The sequence below is a fragment of the Homalodisca vitripennis genome, chromosome X (assembly GCF_021130785.1).
Source record: "Homalodisca vitripennis isolate AUS2020 chromosome X, UT_GWSS_2.1, whole genome shotgun sequence".
Classification (NCBI taxonomy): domain Eukaryota; kingdom Metazoa; phylum Arthropoda; class Insecta; order Hemiptera; family Cicadellidae; genus Homalodisca; species Homalodisca vitripennis.
The window spans coordinates 39712552-39734452 of NC_060215.1; the positions used below are offsets into that span (position 1 = coordinate 39712552).

Here is a 21901-nt window from a genome sequence, read left to right on the forward strand (position 1 = left end):
GTAAAATGTAAATTGAATTAGGCCTACTTACGTTTCTTGGATGGCGGTTGTGACGATACCAAAGAAGGTGAGACTTTAGGTATGGCCATTTTTGGGGGAGTGTCAGCGAACTGTGGAGTTTGAGTATGCGCCACAACGCTCTGTGGGTTGTCATGGTCAAAATTTACCAAATGGTACTGCAGACCGCACATACTCTTGTATTCCTTTCCACATTCCACCACAGGACATGTGTATGGTGGCTTATTTGAGGTGCGTAGTTTGCGACAGAATTCCAGCACATCAAAATCGAGCCCCATCTGAAAAAGATTAGCCAATTAAGCTAAAGAAAACAATACAACAGACTAGCTTGATAAAATAAAAAGAAGTATATATTTTCAATCTTTCCAAAAATCTCATTCTATTCATTAAGAGCCTTAAGTTAACAATTAAAATTGGGAAGTTACTGAATAACAAACATTTTAATTACTATTTTCTAAATTATCCAATTATCTATTTCCTAACTGAACATCACAAACACACATACATTATCATCCACACAAAACCACCTCACTCAGATGTTCATATTTGTTATAGCATATATCCCACTACTCAGCTGTTCTTTGTATAGCAGCAATTGATACCGAAAATGTTAGTTAAATTAATTTTAAAAATCCTTAACTCATATCTGCCAAGAAGGTATTAGGTACTAAATTATCAAAAGAACTGAGTTTCCAGTATAGAACAGTTTGGTTAAAGAAAATATTAATATTAAACAGCATATACAAGCTTTACTCTAGTAGGTTACGAGTAGGTTACTCTAACTCCATGTACTTTAAAAAAATAGACATATGAAATTCTTTACATATACTTTAATTAATTTATTATTCTAATAAACTAAGAAAACAATGATTAGCCTATCAATTTTAGCAGCATCTGACAAGTGTTTGTCCTTAAAACCAACATTTAGTGATTCAATTATTCTATTTATAAAAATGTTAAGACATTAAGCAATCATTAAAAAAGGCCAATTTTTAATAATGCACAATTACTAATATTATCAATAAGTGCATCAAACTCCTTCGATAAAACTATTAAACTGTTCAAAGTTGTTATTAATATTGTGGAACATTTCTTTTTAAATATACATATTGAACTCCTTTTTAACTAGAAAGGAGGTAATTTAGTGGGTGCCTATTAGGTGGCATATGTGACATTTATTAGTCTATTGGCCTTCTTACCAAAACCTCGAGTAAGTGTACATGCACAGCAGTTCGGCTTAGTAGCATAGGAGCGTGTTTTGGAATTGGACCGGGGAAGGATTAATAAGTAACTAAACCTTATTCCAAGTTATAAAGTATCAATATCCCACCATTAAAAATTAACTTAAATTACAAAGAATAAATGGTTTACAAAGAGAGTTTAAAGTTACATAATATTCCTGCTATTTCTGCAAAATATTTTAGCAGTGACACACCAATAATGACAAACTTTGTTCTTAAAGATATCTTAAAGACTAATAGGATGTTGAAATCATAGGATGTGCGTGATGCTGAGAAAAGGCCACATTTAAAACTGTTTGTAAATTAAAAGCTGCTTAAAACTGAGTCTTTATATCTGTACCTCAGAACCAGACTAGCGCAACTCACATGTCACTAATTTTACAGGAGAGCACAAAACTTGTAAGAAACATATGTTTCTTTACTGTAACAATTCTATGGCTTTGGACTGTTTATGAATTATTATGTTTTTTATGTTTTTAGAGGTGAAATTATTCATGACTTTGGTTTAATAATTTTTTTTGAAATTTTTTAATAGCTTGGTAAGGACTTACGCTGTTATGGTTCAAAATAAAAAACACATATATTTAAGATACGCTTTTATTTTTATATACATCTAAATTAATAATACTTATTTATTAATGTGTTTACATAAGTAAGGTTAAGTCAAAAATTAAAACATGAAATTCATTGGTAGATGATAAATATTTTTTAAAAATAACTCAACTGACGTTGAATCTTCATCTGGAAAGTCTCCCGCATCCTCTCCATGGGGCAGGAGTTGAAAGTAAGCTTTATACTCATTAGGTACCCATTGTAAAAATTGTCATGAGATCTCTGTATTTCTGTGAGCTGATTGGCTTTTTGCTCTGTCTTAGCTGAGGGATGGTTGTAGGCATTGTAACTTCTTGATTTCTCAGAGATCGTCTGGTTAGGTCAAACTTCTTTGAACGTGTCATTTTTTAAAATTAGTTTTTGTAAAAAAGAACACCCACTTTGTCAGATCTAAGTTGCAACCACACAGTTGCAGATATCAAAAAGGGTTCACCATCAGTGTTTTTCTTTCTTGCTACGAAAGCAGATTTTCTGCCTTTCACAATGGCCATGAAATCTAGAAAATCTTCTAAATTCATTCTCTTAACTTCAAAGGGGTCTTTCTTCTTACAGGAAGCAATAAAATTTGCACAATCATTACATGTATATATTGTGTTGCCAGAAATATGTTTCTTGGCTCTTTCAATTATACTGTGTTGGCCATCTACTTCCATATGTGTGTGACCTGGAAGCAAAAATTTGTGATTTATCTCTCTCAAGTTTGGACTAGTTTTCAATAACCATATATACATTAAAAATCATGTTCATGTTACGGTTTTGTCCGCTACAGTTGTCTGTCCAGACGGTTAATTTCTCAATTCCGCTTTCAATAATATCTCTACTTGCCCAAGCATAAAAACAAGAGGCCATTTCACTTCCACTCTACCCCCTGTTACTTCATCCCATAGCATGCACCAGGTCTTATTGTTTGCAGGATCATGAATCGTGTAATTTAGTGTCCAAAGTTTCCTTAGGTAAAAAGCTTTGTGAATTTGTAAGATTAGGTGTAGGGATACCATTTTTGAAGGTCAGCCATTACTACTTTGCTTTTGTGATCTTCTTTTTCCATGAAGTTTGTCTTCCCTTTTTCAAACGATATCTGGACGCAGCCTCATCTAAATGCTCTTGTGTCTCCTGCTAATCTCTTCCAATTCTTCTGAATTTTGTTTATTCTTCAATCTACATTCAAATTCATCACACACATCGCATGTGTCATTGTCTGGTAACTTGAATGCCATGATTAAAGTCCTCATTAAAACACTTTGCTAAACAACCCACTTCTTTGCAGGATTAAACTTGTTTTTCTCTACACTCTTCAACATACAGTCCATACATTTTGTTAATGTTGAGGTGATTGCCCAAATATTTCCTGCTTGTACGTTCTCTGCTGTAATGGATTTGATACGCTGGATATTTTGAAATATGAGATTTAATTCCCATCTATTATTTCATTCTTAATTTTTTTGTTCCAGGTACATGTTTACCTCTTTGGTCAGGCTCAACAACCATTCCTGTCTTGCTTGTTTTCTGTTGTGGTATTCGCATAAACATCTCAGAGATAGCCAGAGTGTTTAGGAAAAATGTTTTGCAGACTATTTCTTCACAACTATTTATTTGAAAACTAAATTTATTACTTTGAGCCCGGTTTCCCTTTGAGCCATCTTTCTTCCTGGACCTAGCGACAGGCTTGCTGCTTATACAGGAAACAACAAACTGACGTTAGAATCCCAGTCTCTGTCTTCTCTCCAAAAATCTGAAAATATACCTTCTCTCTGATCTTTGGTAAAGCGCTGATAGCACTTGAGACGGCAAGTAGATTTGCAAGGGAGATTTCAGAGATCTTGCTTTAATCTCTGCTCCCTTAGCACTAAGATAGTTTTTTTCCACTAACTCTTAGCTGTTTCCTCACACATTTTTTTCCATTTGTTTTCATTCCTCACCCTCTTCTTTCCTTTTTTTACATTAGGATTGGTTTTGTTTGCTTCTTCCTCCGTGTCCGAATCAGTGTAAGGAACCAGTAGAATTTTGTCTTGAGCTATCTTTTGGCTCCTCCTCACATAAGAAGTACTGTCACTTGAAACCTTTTGAAGCAACTCTAGGAATACTCACTATAGACTCATCAGTAGATAGTTTCTGACTCTGAGTTGAAACGAGGACAGTATGTGCTATCAATATCAGTGTCATCTACGTTAGATGACAAAACAGAAGTTCCTGGTGATGGGATATCTGCATTACCAGAGACAGCCAATTCTTGAAGACTATCCTCTTCTTCAGCAACTAGCCTGAAAAATATGAAATTGTGAATTATCGGTTTATAAATGTGGTATTATAAATTTAAAACTTGATAACACAACCGCTGAAGATCATAATTAAAGTATATATAATTAGAAGTGTTTAAGCATCACATTTTTAGGTCCAGTATGAACTAATGTATGAAAGCCTTGGTAGAATCATTTGTAAATTAGTATGACAAAACATTTGTTTTTATTGAAATTTTATTCACATTTTGTACAACATAAAAATTTGTCTCTACAAAAAGAAGGCCCGAATGTCAAACTTGAGATTAAAATTGCAATATCAAGCATGGTAAAACTACATATTTTTAGCAGTTTGCAATCATCAAAGCAGCTTTAAAAATATGAATTAGTTGTATATGGCACCAAAATTAAGATAAATATATACGTATGAATGTACTTGTAACACACTTAATCTGTAAGAACGAAAAAACACTCACTTCATGGGTAAGCTTAAGTATACCAAATAGCTATTATTTGTGTAGTATGACAAAAAACAAGTCTACTATAATTTACAAAACTTTCCCATCATGGTGAATGGTTTTATAGGGCTGCAATATAATAAATGACCATCAGTCGATTAACAGTATATCGACTATTCATATAATCGTTAGTATCGATATTCGTGATTATCTACCACAACCAAAATATCCTACCGTAATTACATCATAGTTATTTTCAATTCACAGTCTAATTCAGCTGTAATATCTAAAAATAATAACAGATGACAATGTTATTAATTTTAAATATTTATAATTCGAATGTTTATGTACTCAATAGTTTCGATATTGACTATCGATATACTGGTATTCGACGGGGTGGTCGCTTATTATACTGCAGTCTTTTATAGTAGTGAGTTTAAAACATTCTTGATGAACACTTACCTTGCGATGAAAAGGAGATATCATATGACTGAAAATCCTGGTTGGTAATACCATCATTCCAAACAATATTTTCATCAGTAGCGAATTCTTTATTACTTTCTGATTCGACTTCCATTATATATTCATTTTCATTGTTGAGAAGAACAAACGGATCAACTGCCTGCAAAATATAAATTTATTGTATTTTTTACGGACCTTCAGTGAAAATAGGCTAATAGTATAATTATTGTTGTGGTATGCTTATAATTTAATTTTGTACGGATAGGCTCAGCCACTTGAAAGTAACTCACACCAGTATTGTAAACAGATTTATCAATCTATACCAATTTGATTACCAATAAGTGTTTTAACCCTATAAGTGGTAGGGATGAAGTTGCTGGAGAGTTTTTAACAAGTTTTTTGGGACCCAGAGGTTTAACAAAAGAATAATACCAGTTGTTAGAAAAAAATGAGGGCTAAGAGTTATAACAGTAAAAAAAATTGGTTTGCAACACAAGTAATTGTATAAGTATATTTTAACCAGGCTTACCTGTAAATGATGTCAATGAGGGTGCAGGATTTGTGTCCATCGAAGACAAGCTTAAGACGTTTGTTTCATTGTTTTCTTTAGTAGTTTGTTCTGGTAATAATAGTAATTGCTGAGAATTATTTACATTGTCCTCCAAAGCTAATTGTAAAATAAGTTTCGCTCTGCTGCTCATGTTAATGAAACTATAAGTTTAGGTTAGGGCATCAATTCATGTAAATTTCACATTCGACCAATCAGCTGAGACATGCAACAACTACTCTAGAAAATAAAACAGCTGTTTGTATCAACCATTCTAGCAACAATAAAGTTGAGCCAGAGTAGCGTAACTCCCCAGCTGGAGTTACGCTCTGTACTTTTTAAATTTTTGTGAGGACCATAACATATTAAGTGACCTTACGCTGTTCTGGTTCTTTACATCCCTTTGGAATTAAGCTATTTCAAACACTCCTATTTCCTGCTAGGTTTTTTTTTAAGGAGTTACATTGTTATGGCTTTATAAAGCAGAAAAAAATATATACAGAATGCTCAAAACCAGAATATCGAAAAATTTGGAGTTACGCTAGTGTGGTTCTGACGTACAGATATTTACATTCCTATTACATAAAAGAATTACATTTTTTTATTATATTCTTTCTTAATTAGAGTAAACAAAGTTGTGTTAAAATTTAATTAGGTAATTTAACTATTTTTATATGATGAACTCTATTTATTTTTATAGTTTCTTAGATCCCTTCAATGTGCATAAAATTTTGAACACCCGGTATTATATTGGTTACACAACCATAAACTTACACAGTGTTTTGCAGTTAGGATTTTTCTGTAACACTATATCAAAAATATGTGAAGTCAGCTTTTTTTGTTATTATAAAGAATAAAATTCATAACGAATGACTATGTCTATGTATGGGAATGTATCCACAGAAAGTATAGGATAAGTGAAAGTTCAAATCCTGTCTATAAACATAGTACATCAACACTGTTTATGTAATATTGCATAGACTCTTCCCCTTACAAACTTTTTAATACGATCATTTTGGTTTTGTACAGAAACTATTAAAAAGTACCAACAAATTAATAATAAACTGAATTTAAACTACTACGAATTTAACTTTAATCAAATAGAGTCCTAGTGATGATAACTTAATTAGCACCATAATATTTTAATGCACAAATTAATTTAACGTACCAGGGGTTTTTTGTTGAATTGTTATTCGACAAGGGGTTCTTTTCTGGAGGTTTTTGTGTCTCTTATAGAAATAAGTAAACCAGAAACCAGGAGGCAGGTATTTTGGAAGAAAGGACTGGTTCATGAAAAGGCTGTTTATGAGGAATTAGGTCAAGCCTCTACTAGGGGAATAAATCTACTGGGAGTTATTTGAGTAAGCAGTTTAAATATTTTTACTGGATGTTTGATAGATAAAAAGTAACTGTTGCGGATTAATATGCTCTATCCTTATTTACTAATGTCTCATCTATCAAGCTTTGACCATGTGTTTATATTCTTAAGGGGATATGAGTTATGACAAAGTTTGGTCAACCAAATTACATTTGTTTCCTCTCCCAGTTTACTAATAATGACAACAAATATTGATAAAGAACCTCTAAAGGTTAGGCTTAGAGTTATTACTTTGGGATAATGTTTACTTTAGCCCCATTACCTACATCAAACTAAAATAACTTTTAACAATTTTTTCAGTACTTTTTTCTGTTTTTCGTTATTTTTCCCATAGTTATTAGTTCCATGGTAAAGATCATTCATCGTTTTTCCTTTGTTATTTTGATCCTGTTAGTCATTGCACAACTTCTTTGGACATCTCGACTTTTCCTGATTGGTTAGATTTGGTAATTTACAGCAAAACTTTTGTTATACTCCTTTTTAGTGCTAGTGAGTGAGTTTTTCTTCACGTTCAATGTAAAAGTTAGTGTCGTGAGTACACTTTAAAGTATATAACTTATTACGGTGTTAGAATGGCCAGAAATGTATTGAGTTGTTTTTATACTAACTCGTGTATAATCCCTGTCATTACAGCAATTTATAAAAATCTCTCACAACAGGTATTTTCCCCACACAATGGAAGTCTGCCTTAGTTCATTCACTAAATAAAATGAAATCTCCATCTGAACTCCACGACTACCGACCAATTAGTATCTTAACAGCTCTCTCAAAAGGCCTTGAGCGAATAGTTCATTCCCAAATATCAGATTTCTTATGCAAAAATAATATTATTAATGTTTTTCAGTCTGGCGTTTGCCAAAACCATAGTACAGAAACTGCACTTCTGAAAATAACTAATGACATGCGATTAGCCATGGATAAAATAATATATCTTAGGCCTATATATATCTTAATAATAATATATAATATATCGAGGTCTTTATATCTTACTAGTTCTATTCAATTTCAGCAAGGCCTTCAATACAATTATTCATAAAATTCTATTTAAAAAGCTTAAAAATTTAAGATTCTCTGACAAAGCTTTAACATGGATAAAATCATATCTAAGGGACAGAAAGCAGTGTGCGTGTAATTACAACTTAATGTCTGATTTCAGAACTGTAACTTTGCGAGTTTCGCAAGGATCAATTCTTGGCCCACTACTTTTTATTGTGTACATAAATGACATTAACATTGTATTGCGATATTGAAAATTTCACTGTTATGCTGATGACTTACAAATCTACTCACAATTAAGCATTATCGACATAGACCATACTTTGAAGCGGATCAATGAAGCCATATGACTTGTTCAATGGTCTTTAAAAATGGACTTAAGCTTAATCCGGACAAAACCCAACCCATGATTGTCTGTCATCAACGACTTGCCAACTCTATTGACCTACAAAATACACAGAAAATAACTGTAGGCGGAAAACTTTTACCATACGTTGAAAGGGTGAAAAGTCTAGGACTAATCATAAACAACAAACTTGGATGGACCGATGCAGTGGTGTACACCTGTAACAGGGTGTTTGCTGCTGTACACACACTGAAACGAATGCAAGGACTTCTACCATTTCACATTAAACTTCTGTTGATAAAATCACTTGAGTTTCCCTACTTTAACTACTGCAACTCTGTAATCAATGACATGACTGTAGTCCTTAGCACTAAGCTGCAAAGAGCACAAAATTACTGCATTTGCTTTATGTTTGATTTACATCTAAGGGATTATGTTACGCCATATTTTATTCAGTCATCAATTCTAAAATTAGCTGATTCAAGATCAATTCGCATTTTGTCATTGTTGTACTCCATTATTAACACGGATTCAACAAAATATTTATCTAAAAACTTTCAGTTTTTGGCAGGGAGTGGTACAAGAAAAACTTTGTCTGGTGCACTGTCTCAGAATTCCAATACAAAGAACCACAACCTATAACCAATCCTTCACCGTTACCGCCTGTAGATTATGGAACTCCTTACCAAATTTTGTCAAACAAACTGAGAGCCGGGAACCGTTTGAGGCGGTGCTGAGACGAAGATCCCTGGACCAGATGATCGTGGCGGGTGGCGGGGCTACTCTTTGAATCATGACTGTGTGAATGGAAAAGTGAATCGAATATTGTGTTAGTAAATTTAGTTAATAAGCCTTATTTTGTACTATTAAGATTAATTTTGTTTAGGAGGGTAAATGTAAGAAAGGACCATACGGTCCAAATTTCACCTCAACAAAGAAGTGTTTCTATTCTATTCTATTTCTATTAGTAATTTGAATTTAAATTCTTTTTGTACTTTTATGAAAGCGCCATTCATTTTCTACATAAAAAAAATAAGGTTAGGGTATGTGAGTCTGTAATATTTTTAGTTCTAAAGCATTAGTGACCAGGCTATTTGAATTTTATATTTCACTGATCAGTACTATCTAGAAGGATGTTTGTAATTCCTCGCCATCAGTGCAGGGCAGCTCCGGTGCTGGAGTCTGTGATGATGGACTGAGGCATTACTGTCAGTCAGTTCGACTACTAGTTCCTTTTATGAGATTTTTCAAAATCATGGATATTATAAGATTAAAGGCCGAGACGGCAAATCACGAATTTGACGTTATCAACGTATTCTGCTCACCCTCCTGAACAAAAAATATATATAGTATTAGGGGGTGCAAATGACAAATAACATGATTTTAGGGGGTATATTCATAAGTAGTTAAGTTTCTAATGTTATAATGTTCAGTTTGTGTGCTGTGTCTGGATAATCTGTTTACTTGAATATTATCTGCGGCCGGGACTGATAGCAGCCTCATAACGTATCTGTTATCTGAGTTCTCCGGGGCATGAGTAAGAGCTTCACAAGATATCGTGTTCAGTAGGTTGGATTGAGTGAGTGCCGTTACAATTATAAATCAACCATCCACTAGTTCGACAAACCCTAGTAAATTGTGTGTGTCGGAGTGTTTAGTAGGGCACGTAAAGAGTTTACATTTTAACCTAAACGAAATTATTTCCTTTTTAATTGAATATGGAATTGTTAATAATGAGTGTATTTGTTTGTCGTGCGGTCGCGTGTTGTTTTTAAACCAGGAGACTTTGTTGTTTCGTTGCGATAGGAAAATTAGAAAAAGTACTAAAAAACGTTTTAAATGATTGCAACTTTTTTAAATCCACTTTTTTGTTGCTGCTGCTCAGCTATATCCGCCAACACACTAATGGTAACAGTTCTCTGTTAATATCCATCTATATATTTATAATATTAGAGGAAGCCTGCGCTGATGGCCAGAGGCACTCGTCTTATTTTGATAACAAGTAATTAATTTGTAGCTCGAAATTAAGAAAAACATTGTTCATTTGGATCAAAATACTGCTCATTTCAGTATTATTTTTCATTTACGATTGCAAAGATGGCGGCGCATCCGATGACGTCATAACAAGGTTGAATCATGGTCACAAAAGGTCATGTGACGCTCAACGTGGATGTACAACATGGAAATATTACTCCGCACGTGAATAGTTGTTTAATTTTTTATGTTCTAGAACTTCGTTATTTCCCATTTCCACCCCATCAAACCATATACTTTTTTTGTTCTATAGGACGATTCCAATAAGTTAATAACGCAAAAGACGTATTTTTCCGCTCCGGCCATTAATATGATAATTACCAAAATCATTTTCGGCCTTTCCGAAATTAGTTTTCTGTTGGTCTTTCAATTCACTCTTAAAGCAATGTTTTTCTATGGAAAAATAACAAATATTGTGAAGTGGCTTAAGTAAACATTTACCAAACTCTGTTAATTTAAAAGTTACTTTAACAGCATTTCCAAAAATATATAGGCCTAACTGGTGTTATTCACATTCAGCAAATAATCATGAATGTCAATAGATATCAAATATGTAATTATCCAAAAGTACCAACTATTCCATAAAATATTAAAAAGAAACACATAACATATCTTATAATACACAAATGTTATTAACAATACCCTTATCCATGCCAGTAGATCTAACCTATTTCTATTCTAAATATTAGGCTATGTAGCCTAACTAGACTAAGACAAATTGTCAGACAAAGGAAATTAAGTCTGTAGTAAATTGAGCTTACCTTGTTGCATCAATGCTGCTATATAACACTGTTTTATTGATCAATTTTATAAACTATTCAAATAAAAATTTTTGAACAAAGCTAAAACCGATTCATCTTAATTTTTTGCTCAAAGTCCACCAGCCCTAAACCTACAACTTTGAAATAGTTCTAACATAAGATTTATAAAAATGACATAGATCTTAATAACCTATCATGTATAAAATCACAATTAGTTATTTGCAAAAATAAACAAAAATTATAAAATTTAATGTTGAGTATAAACTTATATACTTAACGGTTATGTTGATAGGCTAGATTTTTTTCCCCATCCCATTCACAACATTAACTGCAGTCACAATGTTTATTATTTTGTTGGCTTGGCTTCCGTTTTATCTCACAATCTTTGATCTAATAGTACTTTGTTAAAGTTTATACTGTAAAAACAACTTTATTTTTTCAGTCGTTTTGGTGGAGACTGGAAAACATTAAAATCGTTTATTTTTTCGAAGTTTCCTTTTCGTTCTCAAACAATATACAATATTAGTACATAAAAAACTAAATTACTTTATTTAATAATAATGCTGTTGTTTACAGCTTGGATTTTAGCAATAATGACTAGAGAGTAGGGAATAAGGAATAACATTGATGACCGATTTGTATTTTAAACACAGATGTTAAGGGTTCTGTCCGATGTTTTCCAATTAATAGTTGTGACTGTGCGTCGATGTTTCCTAGACATTGGTGTTTGTAGGGAAAATACTTACCGATATTGTTTAATAAAACGTATATTTTAGAATCAAACTGATCGAATATTTTTCGAGCTGGCCGAATAGAATCAAATAGATCATTAATGACAGGAGTGTATGTCAATTCCTATATTATCAAATCACTTCCACTGATGCAGATTGCAATTATTGTTTTCTGCTATGGTGGTGACGCGAATCGAATTTGCTGATCGTGTACTTGACAACGTGTGGTCTATGTGTAGCAATTTGTTTTAGTAATAACCTTGTACCTTATTATAAAATTTTACAATTTATAAATTACATGATACTTATTATGTTGTTACAATGTCTACGAGAAATACTTGTTTTTGATACACATTTGAATTTACAGTAAGACAATATTGTGCAACCATCAAGTGCAATCAAGATGTTATGGGTAGAATATTTCGGTTGCTCCCCGAGCTCTAGGTTTGTGTTTAAAACATCGTAGTGGACCTGATGAGAAAATTAGAGCATCTCTCCATCTAAGGAAGGCTGCTGGTCAAACCAGACAGAGCTCTTTTGTAGTCTAGGTGTATATGATGTCGAAACGATGCAGAGTTCACTTCGAACGTCTACATCGCTAACTTTTTTTAATCTGCAGTGAACGGGAGATGAAATAAAGCTTAACTCAACATTCTCAAAGTTGATTCTATAGTCCCAATAGTCGACTGAACTGGTTAAATCTGATTAACAGAAAAAATCAATACTATCACCATTAAACATATGACTCCCTTGGTCTATCTAGTTGCTGGCAACTTAGTAAAGCTATATGTGGTGTTAAGAACCAGATGGAGTGGAAAATACTTATCTCGATACCAAAGTTCTGCCCGATCTCAGTTTTACTCTCGGTGAGTTCGAAGGTACTTTGTTAACTTGTAAGTGCGGTGATATTCGCGGTAGATTGTGATATAACAAACTCATCTTTCAATTGATTCGTAAGCAGTAATATTATAATTTTGTTTTACTCGTATTTTAATTTAAACTCAATTTTTATTGTTTATCTCCTACAGATATCGAAATATTTTGATTTTTAATCCTGTACTTAAAGTTAGAAGAAAATTAGAAAAACAAATTTTCAAAATTGGTTTAATGTTTGATGAAAAAGAACTTATTAACATTTATATTTTATTTGATTTATTTATATATTATTTTATTTCGTGACAGAACGTAAATTTTTATTTGAACTTTATTTCATATAAGAAAATACATTTGTTTTGTTTGAAATTGTTTGATTTTGCTACAAATCCTTTAATTTATTTGTTCTTGGAAATTATATTTTTATTTAATATTCAATTATTCAGTTTGTTATAAACATTTCACTAGAGTTTATTTTTCAAATCGAAATATTTTATTTTTAATTCCAGCTGGCTTGTTTTTTTTTAGATAAGGCTTTGAAAATCCATAGCTTAGCTTAGCGGTCGTGTCATCTATTTTGGTTGAGAATTATAAAAATAAATAATAACTCAATACTTTCCATTTTATTTCAAATAAAACTTCTGAATCCTTAATTTAATCTGAGTTAAAATGTACGAAAAAAGATTCCTTAATATCGATGATACTAATCAGTAATAAAATAGTAAAACGTTCTTATGGTTCATTAGTGATGCTATTTACATAAATTAAGAAGAGAAAAGATCTCGTTTCCAGGTCTTGATGGCTTTGGTCACAGGTAACACTGGAGTTGGTCATAGACTCTAGAAATGACTTTATTGTCGGACACTGTATCTGCCAGGGGTTTGACTACGGTCCACTAGTTAAGGCATTGACAAACATATATTAGGAGGTTCGTAGCTGAAGAACCAGCTATACTAGCATATTCACTGTTCATATCACGTCAGAAAACTAATTACACAGTTACATTCTTGAAATATTTATTCCTCAATGTGAAGAGCCATTTTCAATCAACATATGTTAAACCATCGCTTTCTTTACATCTGTTTTGGTTTAACATATGTTGATTAAAGATGGCTCTCTACAGCGAAGCCGAATTATTTGAAGATTGTATAAACAATGTTTCGACGCGGTGTAAACCGGAAAACGTAGATGTTAGTTACGACATTTATAGCGTAAGCCAAGCAGCTAAGAAGTAGTGTTTATTAGAAATTAAAAAGCTGTATTTTAGTTCTACTTAAACTTTTTATTTTGAAGAAATCGGGAGGTATACCAGGTAGATGCAGTTTATGTCACGATTAGACTGATAATCGTGGATTGTTGTCAAAATTGAGTTTTATGGCTGTGAAGCGGCTTCAGGTTTGAGAGACCAGTCACCCCTTTGGGTATGTATCCTCATAGCCACTTCGATTGTGCAAGATTACGGTCAGTTTGATTCAAAAATATTTGTTCGACCATCCATTCTGAATCGACCACCTTGGAGAAGTCAGTTCTCTCTCAGTTTCTAGTTTTCCTGTTAAAAAAACTATCGTGATCTCGAAGGTTTCGCCTTAAACCTAGGATTTAAGAAGTTGAACCACCTTTTTACCCTTACTTTGCCCATTTCCAAAATTTGCTATGAACTTAATAAGAGTACTAATGGTGACAATTAGTACGGTCTAGTGCTGGTAAAAAGAGCTTTGATCCAGGTAGAATAAGAAAATGTACTACCTCTAATTTAGACCAAATGTTCGCGCCTTGGATTACTCGACTGTTTAAAATTTATTTGCATACAAGTGCACTCCTGTTGTGGTCGCATGATGGAGGCGAGAAAGAATATTTCTTCCTCATATCACATATACGGTACGCACCGGTTCAAAAACTGAGCTCTGTGGCACACCAACTGAGATATGTTGCATCACTCATATACATAGTATTTACGAAGACTTTTATGAGTAGGAACAGCAATCGGGAGAAGGTATTGTAAAATAACCTAAGAATTAAGAATTCTCACTTGATAAAATTACTTTACCCAAGACCTTGCTTACATATAGATTGGTTGCGATGGTTCAGTTTATTATTTACATTCTTCAGTTATCAGAATTATTTCTAGACGGAGCACAATTCAGTTTTTATTTCTACAAGCGGCCAGAGCATCAGGCTGTTAGTTCATTACTTCAAGCCACCAGTCTTTTTTAAACATTTTCATATTTTCATATCGTAACTGGGGGATGAATTAATATTACGTCGAAACTTGTCATAGAGTACGTTTGGTGAGTGATCGGAGGCAAAGTAGGCTGACGCTGGATGGTGGCCTCCAAGGCCAATCCTCAAAGATATATATATATATATATATATATATATATATATATATATATATATCTACCTGATTAGTTGTAATCTGAGGCTTACGTTTGGGCAATCGATAAGGAAGTCCACCTACTAGAGACATTGTTCCAAACCTATTTGTCAAAGATTGTCATGCAGTTGAAAGAGTCTGAAGGTAAGTGGTGGCCAGCATGCCAGCCCCCTTACAGAAAAATTGCGTTTTGCAGTATCCAGAGTATGCTGATCAGCCCCGAAGGCACCTACTTGTACCAACTCCCAATCGTAGAGTATCTAGCTTGAAAATCGTATTAGCCATTAAAAAACCCTCCACCTTATCTGACTGCTTCAGCGATATTTTAGTGCAGCAGCTACTCTTGGGGCTTTCCTGTCGTATCCAGCATACAGAGTGGTCTGGATGCAGACGGTATTTCAGGATTTCCCTTGCCTTTGCTGACAGTGATGAGGGAGTGTGGTAGCGATCCTCAGTCTATTTGTGCTTGTACATATTCAAAAGCAGCTTCGGGCACGTCCATCCCACTACGTTAAGTACTTCTACTACAACACAATCATGGCCTGGCACCTTGTGGTATTGCATTGGGCCCCTTGTCAGGACTAATATATTCCAGCTTGCAACTCTGATTACTTCAGTGACTGCCTCAGTATTCATGAGTACTTTTTGCCTTGATTCATGAAACCGAGAAACCTGGAAGCTGATGTAATTATTCTGATCTATAAAATACTAGGACTATCATAAATAGAGCACTTTCGTTTGTGCATCTTTATCCTCCTTTATCCACTGGTCCGCGATCCCACAAGAAAGGTTTTACGCTGCAAAGTGGTGTCAGGAATGGTCCATGCGTAATTCAGCTGCCTAAATGAGAAAGCGTACCAGTCGCTGATCATGGTAGGGCCCACACTTGCGACAATCTCCAGAATATATTGCCCCCTTAGATCTGCCGTGAAAATTGCCAACTTAATCAGCTTAGCATTAAAATAACTCGAGTCGATCGGTTTTCCACCAACGGGAGAAGAACATCCTAAGATCGTCCGGCTTATGATAGAGGTTGACTATTTTTTCGATGGAAATAAGTGAGAACTAACGAAAAGTGCATTGCTGTCTGTCCAAAACAACAATGTTTGGTAATAAAGTGACCTTTAGTGATTATCAGATGGTAACGCCTTTAATAAGTACAAAACCCAATTTGGCTAACCACTTCCTTTACATTGCTTGTTACTTATTACTATATAGGATTGTATATGTTCCCGAACGTGCAACTACTCTCCAGGGGAAATATTTGGAACCCATGTCCTCTTTAATTATTATGGATTTTGTCCAAAGCTTGTCCAAAAAACAGAAAATGCTATCGTGTCTAGAAGGCGGTTTATCTTGACTGGAGAAACCTTTAGCATCAAGTACACACCATAATAAACTTTATCTAATTATCCTTATAACCTGCTTTCACACCTTCTTTCCGGTCTTTTGCAGTCTACCTGAAGAAGACCAAATACGAATCAAACACTTAGGAACCAACAATCCGAGTGTACGGTAACCTCCGCAGATCCTATAGTAGACCTTTCTCCTTCTCCGTTCTTCTGCCTATGTTACCTCATCATATCTACAGTTAAAGTTACTATTTCTCCTTATTTAAAGTCCTGACGACACAAACACTGAGAATCATTTTAGTTTTGCAGAAGGCATAACCGCAATCCGTCTAACTCCTAGGTGTACTTACAAAGGTGTGGTGTTGTTGCCACGACTTTGTCTCCCATCGATACAGTAACACCAACATCAGGAGCCTCAGGTGATAGTGCAGTATTCTTCTACCGCTTCAGAGATACGTTCGGTTACAGTTACGCTACTCCTTCGGAAGGAGTTTGCCGTTCCCTTGAAAGTACATATTCCTGTTCACAGTTCACAGAAATCTTTATTCACCAGAAAGTTTACAAAAAAATACAATTCCATGTGCTACACAAAGCACGTGTGGAAAAGGAAAACAAGTCCTTTTTTAATATATTGGCATTATATATATATATATATATATATATATATATATATATATATATATATATATATATATATATATATACATTTTACATACAGTTGGCAAAGTAGTACATTTAAAGCCAATGTTCGGCTTTACCATTTACGTAAAAAAATGGAAATAATCTCTTATCACGCTTACTTCCTCTTCTTCTTCGCCTGATGTGTGTGTGTGTGTGTGTGTGTGTGTGTGTGTGTGTGTGTGTGTGTGTGTGTGTGTGTGTGTGTGTGTGTGTGTGTGTGTGTGTGTGTGTGTGTGTGTGTGTGTGTGTGAGTGTGTGCTTTCGGGGCAGGGTGGCTCTATGCCAGTGAAAGCCGAACCATCTAAGTTTTAGGGGTATTTTAGGGGAAAATGCAATAGAATGGTTTTTTAGTTTTTCTTACGTTTAAATGCAAATATCAAGTTCAATACTATAATACCACATACCATGATTGTTTACTATTACTATGAGGCACAAGTTTGTGTGTGTGTGTGTGTGTGTGTGTGTGTGTGTGTGTGTGTGTGTGTGTGTGTATGTGCTTTCGGGGCAGGGTGGCTCTATGCCAGTGAAAGCCGAACCATCTAAGTTTTAGGGGTATTTTAGGGCGAAATGCAATAGAAAAATAAATATAAAAATATAGAGGAACCGTACGTAGAAAAAAACGTTGGATTAAACTCTGCATGTCCATGCCAAACAAACCCTAAGAAACCTGCAACAATTTATATATTGGCAAATTAGTACTGATGAGGATGTTTTCCCGGAAATGTTGCTTAGGAGAAAATTATTCCTTTAAAACTGAGATGACATTTTACAGAATTCAATATTGAATTTCAAAAAGATTTTTCAAACAGTACAATTATTTTAAATAAAATGTACACTTTTACACAAATAAACAAAATTAAATTAACACTCACAAGAAAATTTATAATTTTATAAAAATCTGCCGTAAAAACGGTTAAATTGGCCATATAAAAGTGAGCTTGTACTGATTCTTCTCGCGTTGATGCACAAGCTTTTAAGGACAACTGTGTTATGAGTCACTATAAACTCGACGAACGGGCATACATTTGGGATCAGTTCAACCGACAGTATTTCTCACGTGGATGCACAAGCGTGCGCAAGCATCTGAAGGACATCTGTGGTATGAGTCAGTGCCATTGAGGATACTATACACCGTCTTCAAGTGGGATTTACCTGAGGCTGTAATGGTCGAGGATTTAGCCCACAAGCCACAGACGCGAAGAATTTGTTGAACTCGTGTGCCACCTCCTTTTCATCACCGACAAGTTTTCCCCGATTTTAATTTTAATTTCTTCACAATGATTTTCTTTATTGTTATTGATGCCCCAAACAGTTTTAGAAACATTTTTTAAGAAATTATTGGAATTGACAATTAATTGGTTTTTTATACCATTTGAAACATTTTAAATTTTCGTTAGGGGTATTTTTGTTGATTTTGGAGAAAGGTTTGATTTTTTCTCGAAACCAATATGCCTTTAGTGATCCACTTGTTTGCCCTTTTAGGACAAACTCTGATGGTTTTTGTAGGACATACATTTGGGATCAGTTTATCCAGCCGTAGTACTTCTCACGTGGACGTATTTCACGTTCCTTACTTCTTTCAGGTTTGATGTGTCATTATTATTCACGAACTTAATTCTTACAAACATCACAAAAACATAATATTTGCTACTTTGGCTGAAATGTTACTAACAAAGTTTTAACTTTCTATACCAGATGTAACACTATGTCATTGATATAGTGCCAAATCCATTAAGAGTACTAATTGTCTAATTATATAAATATTATTGAACAGTCGTCAGTTTCTTGTGACTGGTCGATGCACCACAATCATTTAACTTTATCACTCTTATTTCAGTTTAACACTAATAGTTCCAAATAAGAAAAATTTGTTTTTTAATTTACTATGCTCGGGTTATGACAAACATGTTAACTTTACTTCTGTATACGAGCTAGACTTTATGTGTCTAAAACATTAGAAATGTTGTCGTTATATTGGTTTTTTTTTTTAATGTGGTTTGATCATTTTTAACAGCAGTAGTTTAGAAATGACTTATTTATTTATTTTAACAGTAATTTACGATACAGTAAAATAAATATTTTTGTAAAATTACGACTTTAAATATACCTTACGCTATTTTTGAAATAAAAACATTCTAGATAATAAATTATAAACAGGAAAGTTCCCACTGGTAAGGAGATAGAAAATGAGGCATTTTAGGAGCTATGTGAAGGAATATGTTTCGTGTTTTCTTTAATGAGGTCCTTTGTTTGATCACTATTTTGGTTTATCCAAAAATGAACTTCTAAATGAATTTAGACTTAAATTTATTTAGAATAAACTTAAAAGATAGTCTGTCATATATGACGTTCCAAAAGTAAGTTCAAATACTTTGGGGTGAGCGATCTGCGGGCAAATACGTATACACCTATTAAGAAATTTCCATTTAGTTCTGATCTGATCACCTTTTATTAGCCTTTATAGTTACGTCCCGCATAAAACTTACGCACTGGACAATAAGAATTGTTATATCCATCGTACAAATGTTTAAATTTCCTTTTCTTACCATTTTACATCTTACAAAGCTCTTTAAAATTCAATACAACTTAACCACGCTAAAATTTCAATTTGAAAACTCATTTCAACATTATAATACATATCTTGGGGATGTAAAAAAACTACTCAGCAGCTAAAAATTACCATATTTTGGTCTATGTTGATAAGGAAGCTCACTTTTCCGTTCGAAAACTACTAACCCGTTAGGGGACTTTTTAACACTCGTCTATGAATCATAAATATTACTACGTAGAACACCATTCATAAAACAATGTTTGTCTAAGACCAAAGAAAAATAATTTATTGACAACACTCTGACTGTGTAGGTATTAAAAAAGAGTACATGTAAACGTAGCCAACGACATATAAAAACCATTAAGACGAAAATCTAATTTAAAAACTAAATAAATCTAAATAAGTAACCTATAATGTTAGAAGTAATTTTGAAAATACAAGACACTACGTTAGGTTTACATTTTAGGCCTACTTAATAAATTGGCAGCTAAATTGTTCATACTATTTGACAGAAAATTCTGATCAACTAATTGAGTTATTTTTTGTTTAAAGTTCGTAATTAGTGTTGGATGAAGTGAAAGGATATTAGGATTTCCGACATTAGCCGTCGTAAAATGTTATATTTTTCATTAAATATATTTCTCAGCCAGTCCGTGGTGCTCCCCCCCCCCTCTGAATACGTCGCAGCACTGCAGAAGGGTTGGGTGGAGAGTAACCACTTCGGCTTCAGTAAGTAGGTAACACTGTCGCGAATGAGCGGCCATGATGTTCACAAAACACGAGTATGTGACGTGGTGTAGCCTACTAAGGCTCTTGAAATATAATACATTTGATTTCAAGTGTCAAAGACTCAACATTATTTTGTTGTGTCATGAAAAAGTGAGAAAAACGATGTTTAAATCTGGACATATCATAAAAGTGAACAGCGTTTTCTTTTGGAACCAACCAAGCCAAAGAATATAGCATTGGACTCTGCAAAAACAAAGTAGATGTTTATTTTGTCTTACTAATGTTTATTCTAAAATTTTTTTACGTTTCTACCAATATTTTAACGTTATACCATAGTAATTAGCAATTCCATGAAACCCAATTCTAGGTTCTACAACCTTTTTATATAAAATTATAATATTATATTATAAAAACTACTATACCCTATAGGCTATGAAATAGTATTGTATTTTGATAGTTTAGTTACTTGCTTGTATTAGTTAGTAAAAATGAGTGACAGACTGGCAGTTTTCTGTGCCTTCGGCAAATTTTAGGAGTGGTACCCATAATGTTTCATAGACCTGGCCCTGGCACACTATACGTACCCTACAATAGCAGGGTTTCCAAATCCTGTTTCCTCCGCAAGTTTCACTGCTTCAAAAATAATTCTACTGTTAAACTTTAGTAAAAGTGATAATAAATAGACATGGTTCTAACCATCGAGTACCAGGTCCTGGCACATTACTCTTCCCAATAGGCGAGTGAGTTATTCACGCCCTTAAAAGTGAATTAGCTACGATGCGGCGCCGGTTGAAAGAGATTCCAGCCGGCTCGTAGGCCTAATGCCGTACACTAAATTACCACAATTTTATAAATATCTTACATGCGTTTTATTTCTGAATAATATATAAGACAGAAATTTATTAAATGAGGCACTAATTCTAAAGGTTAAAACCTAACCAACATATGCCGTATTTAAATTATAACGATAGTATTCTGGTACGTGTGAAGTAATTTCAGCTCATAATTTGTGGATTTTTATTTGTGCTAAGTAGCCTTAAATTTTATATTTATTTTTATTACATACTAACTACAAAATGTAAAACCTTGGAAAAAATTTAATTTGAAATATATTTTTATACCACTTAAAGTCAAATTTAGTAAGATTTATCCTATTTTACATTATTGTGGGCGGTTTCCCTGTTTTGAAAATAAGTATTGTTCCTATTTAGATATCTTATTGTAATTAATGTTCCTTAATTTATAAATATTCTGACAGCTTCTGAACACACACCTGGAAATGTTCTCCTCAGAATGTTATTGAATCTCATAACATTCTTTAATAGATATATCTGAGGTAATTGTTTCCTCGTTACCGCCAGGAGTCGATTGTTCCATACCAATAACTGAGTCAAATTATTCTGCAGCCAAGTATGACGAGGGTGATGTAGAGTTTTTCCACCTTTATCTTCTTAATGTAAAATTTGGGTGACATGTTTGATCATTTATTGGATAGAAGCCAACTCGTAACCGGTTACAAA

General features: G+C 33.7%; 1 protein-coding gene across 5 annotated transcripts in view; it reads right to left on the bottom strand.

Annotated features, from left to right (window-relative positions):
• Nucleotides 1-11423, bottom strand: part of LOC124368941 (peregrin) — a 146140-nt gene extending 134717 nt beyond the window's left edge. For 3 of the 5 annotated variants that reach the window (XM_046826498.1, XM_046826497.1, XM_046826501.1), the window contains exons 1-2: nt 11091-11422; nt 32-296 (exon numbers count right to left, since the gene is read on the bottom strand). In XM_046826498.1, coding sequence (XP_046682454.1) covers nt 32-296 — 265 coding nt within the window. In that variant the 5' untranslated portion in view covers nt 11091-11422. Of the gene's footprint in view, nt 1-31; nt 297-11090 lie in introns of all 5 variants that reach the window. The other 2 variants (XM_046826499.1, XM_046826500.1) reach the window with 2 other exon arrangements.
• Between the last annotated feature and the right edge of the window lie 10478 nt (nt 11424-21901).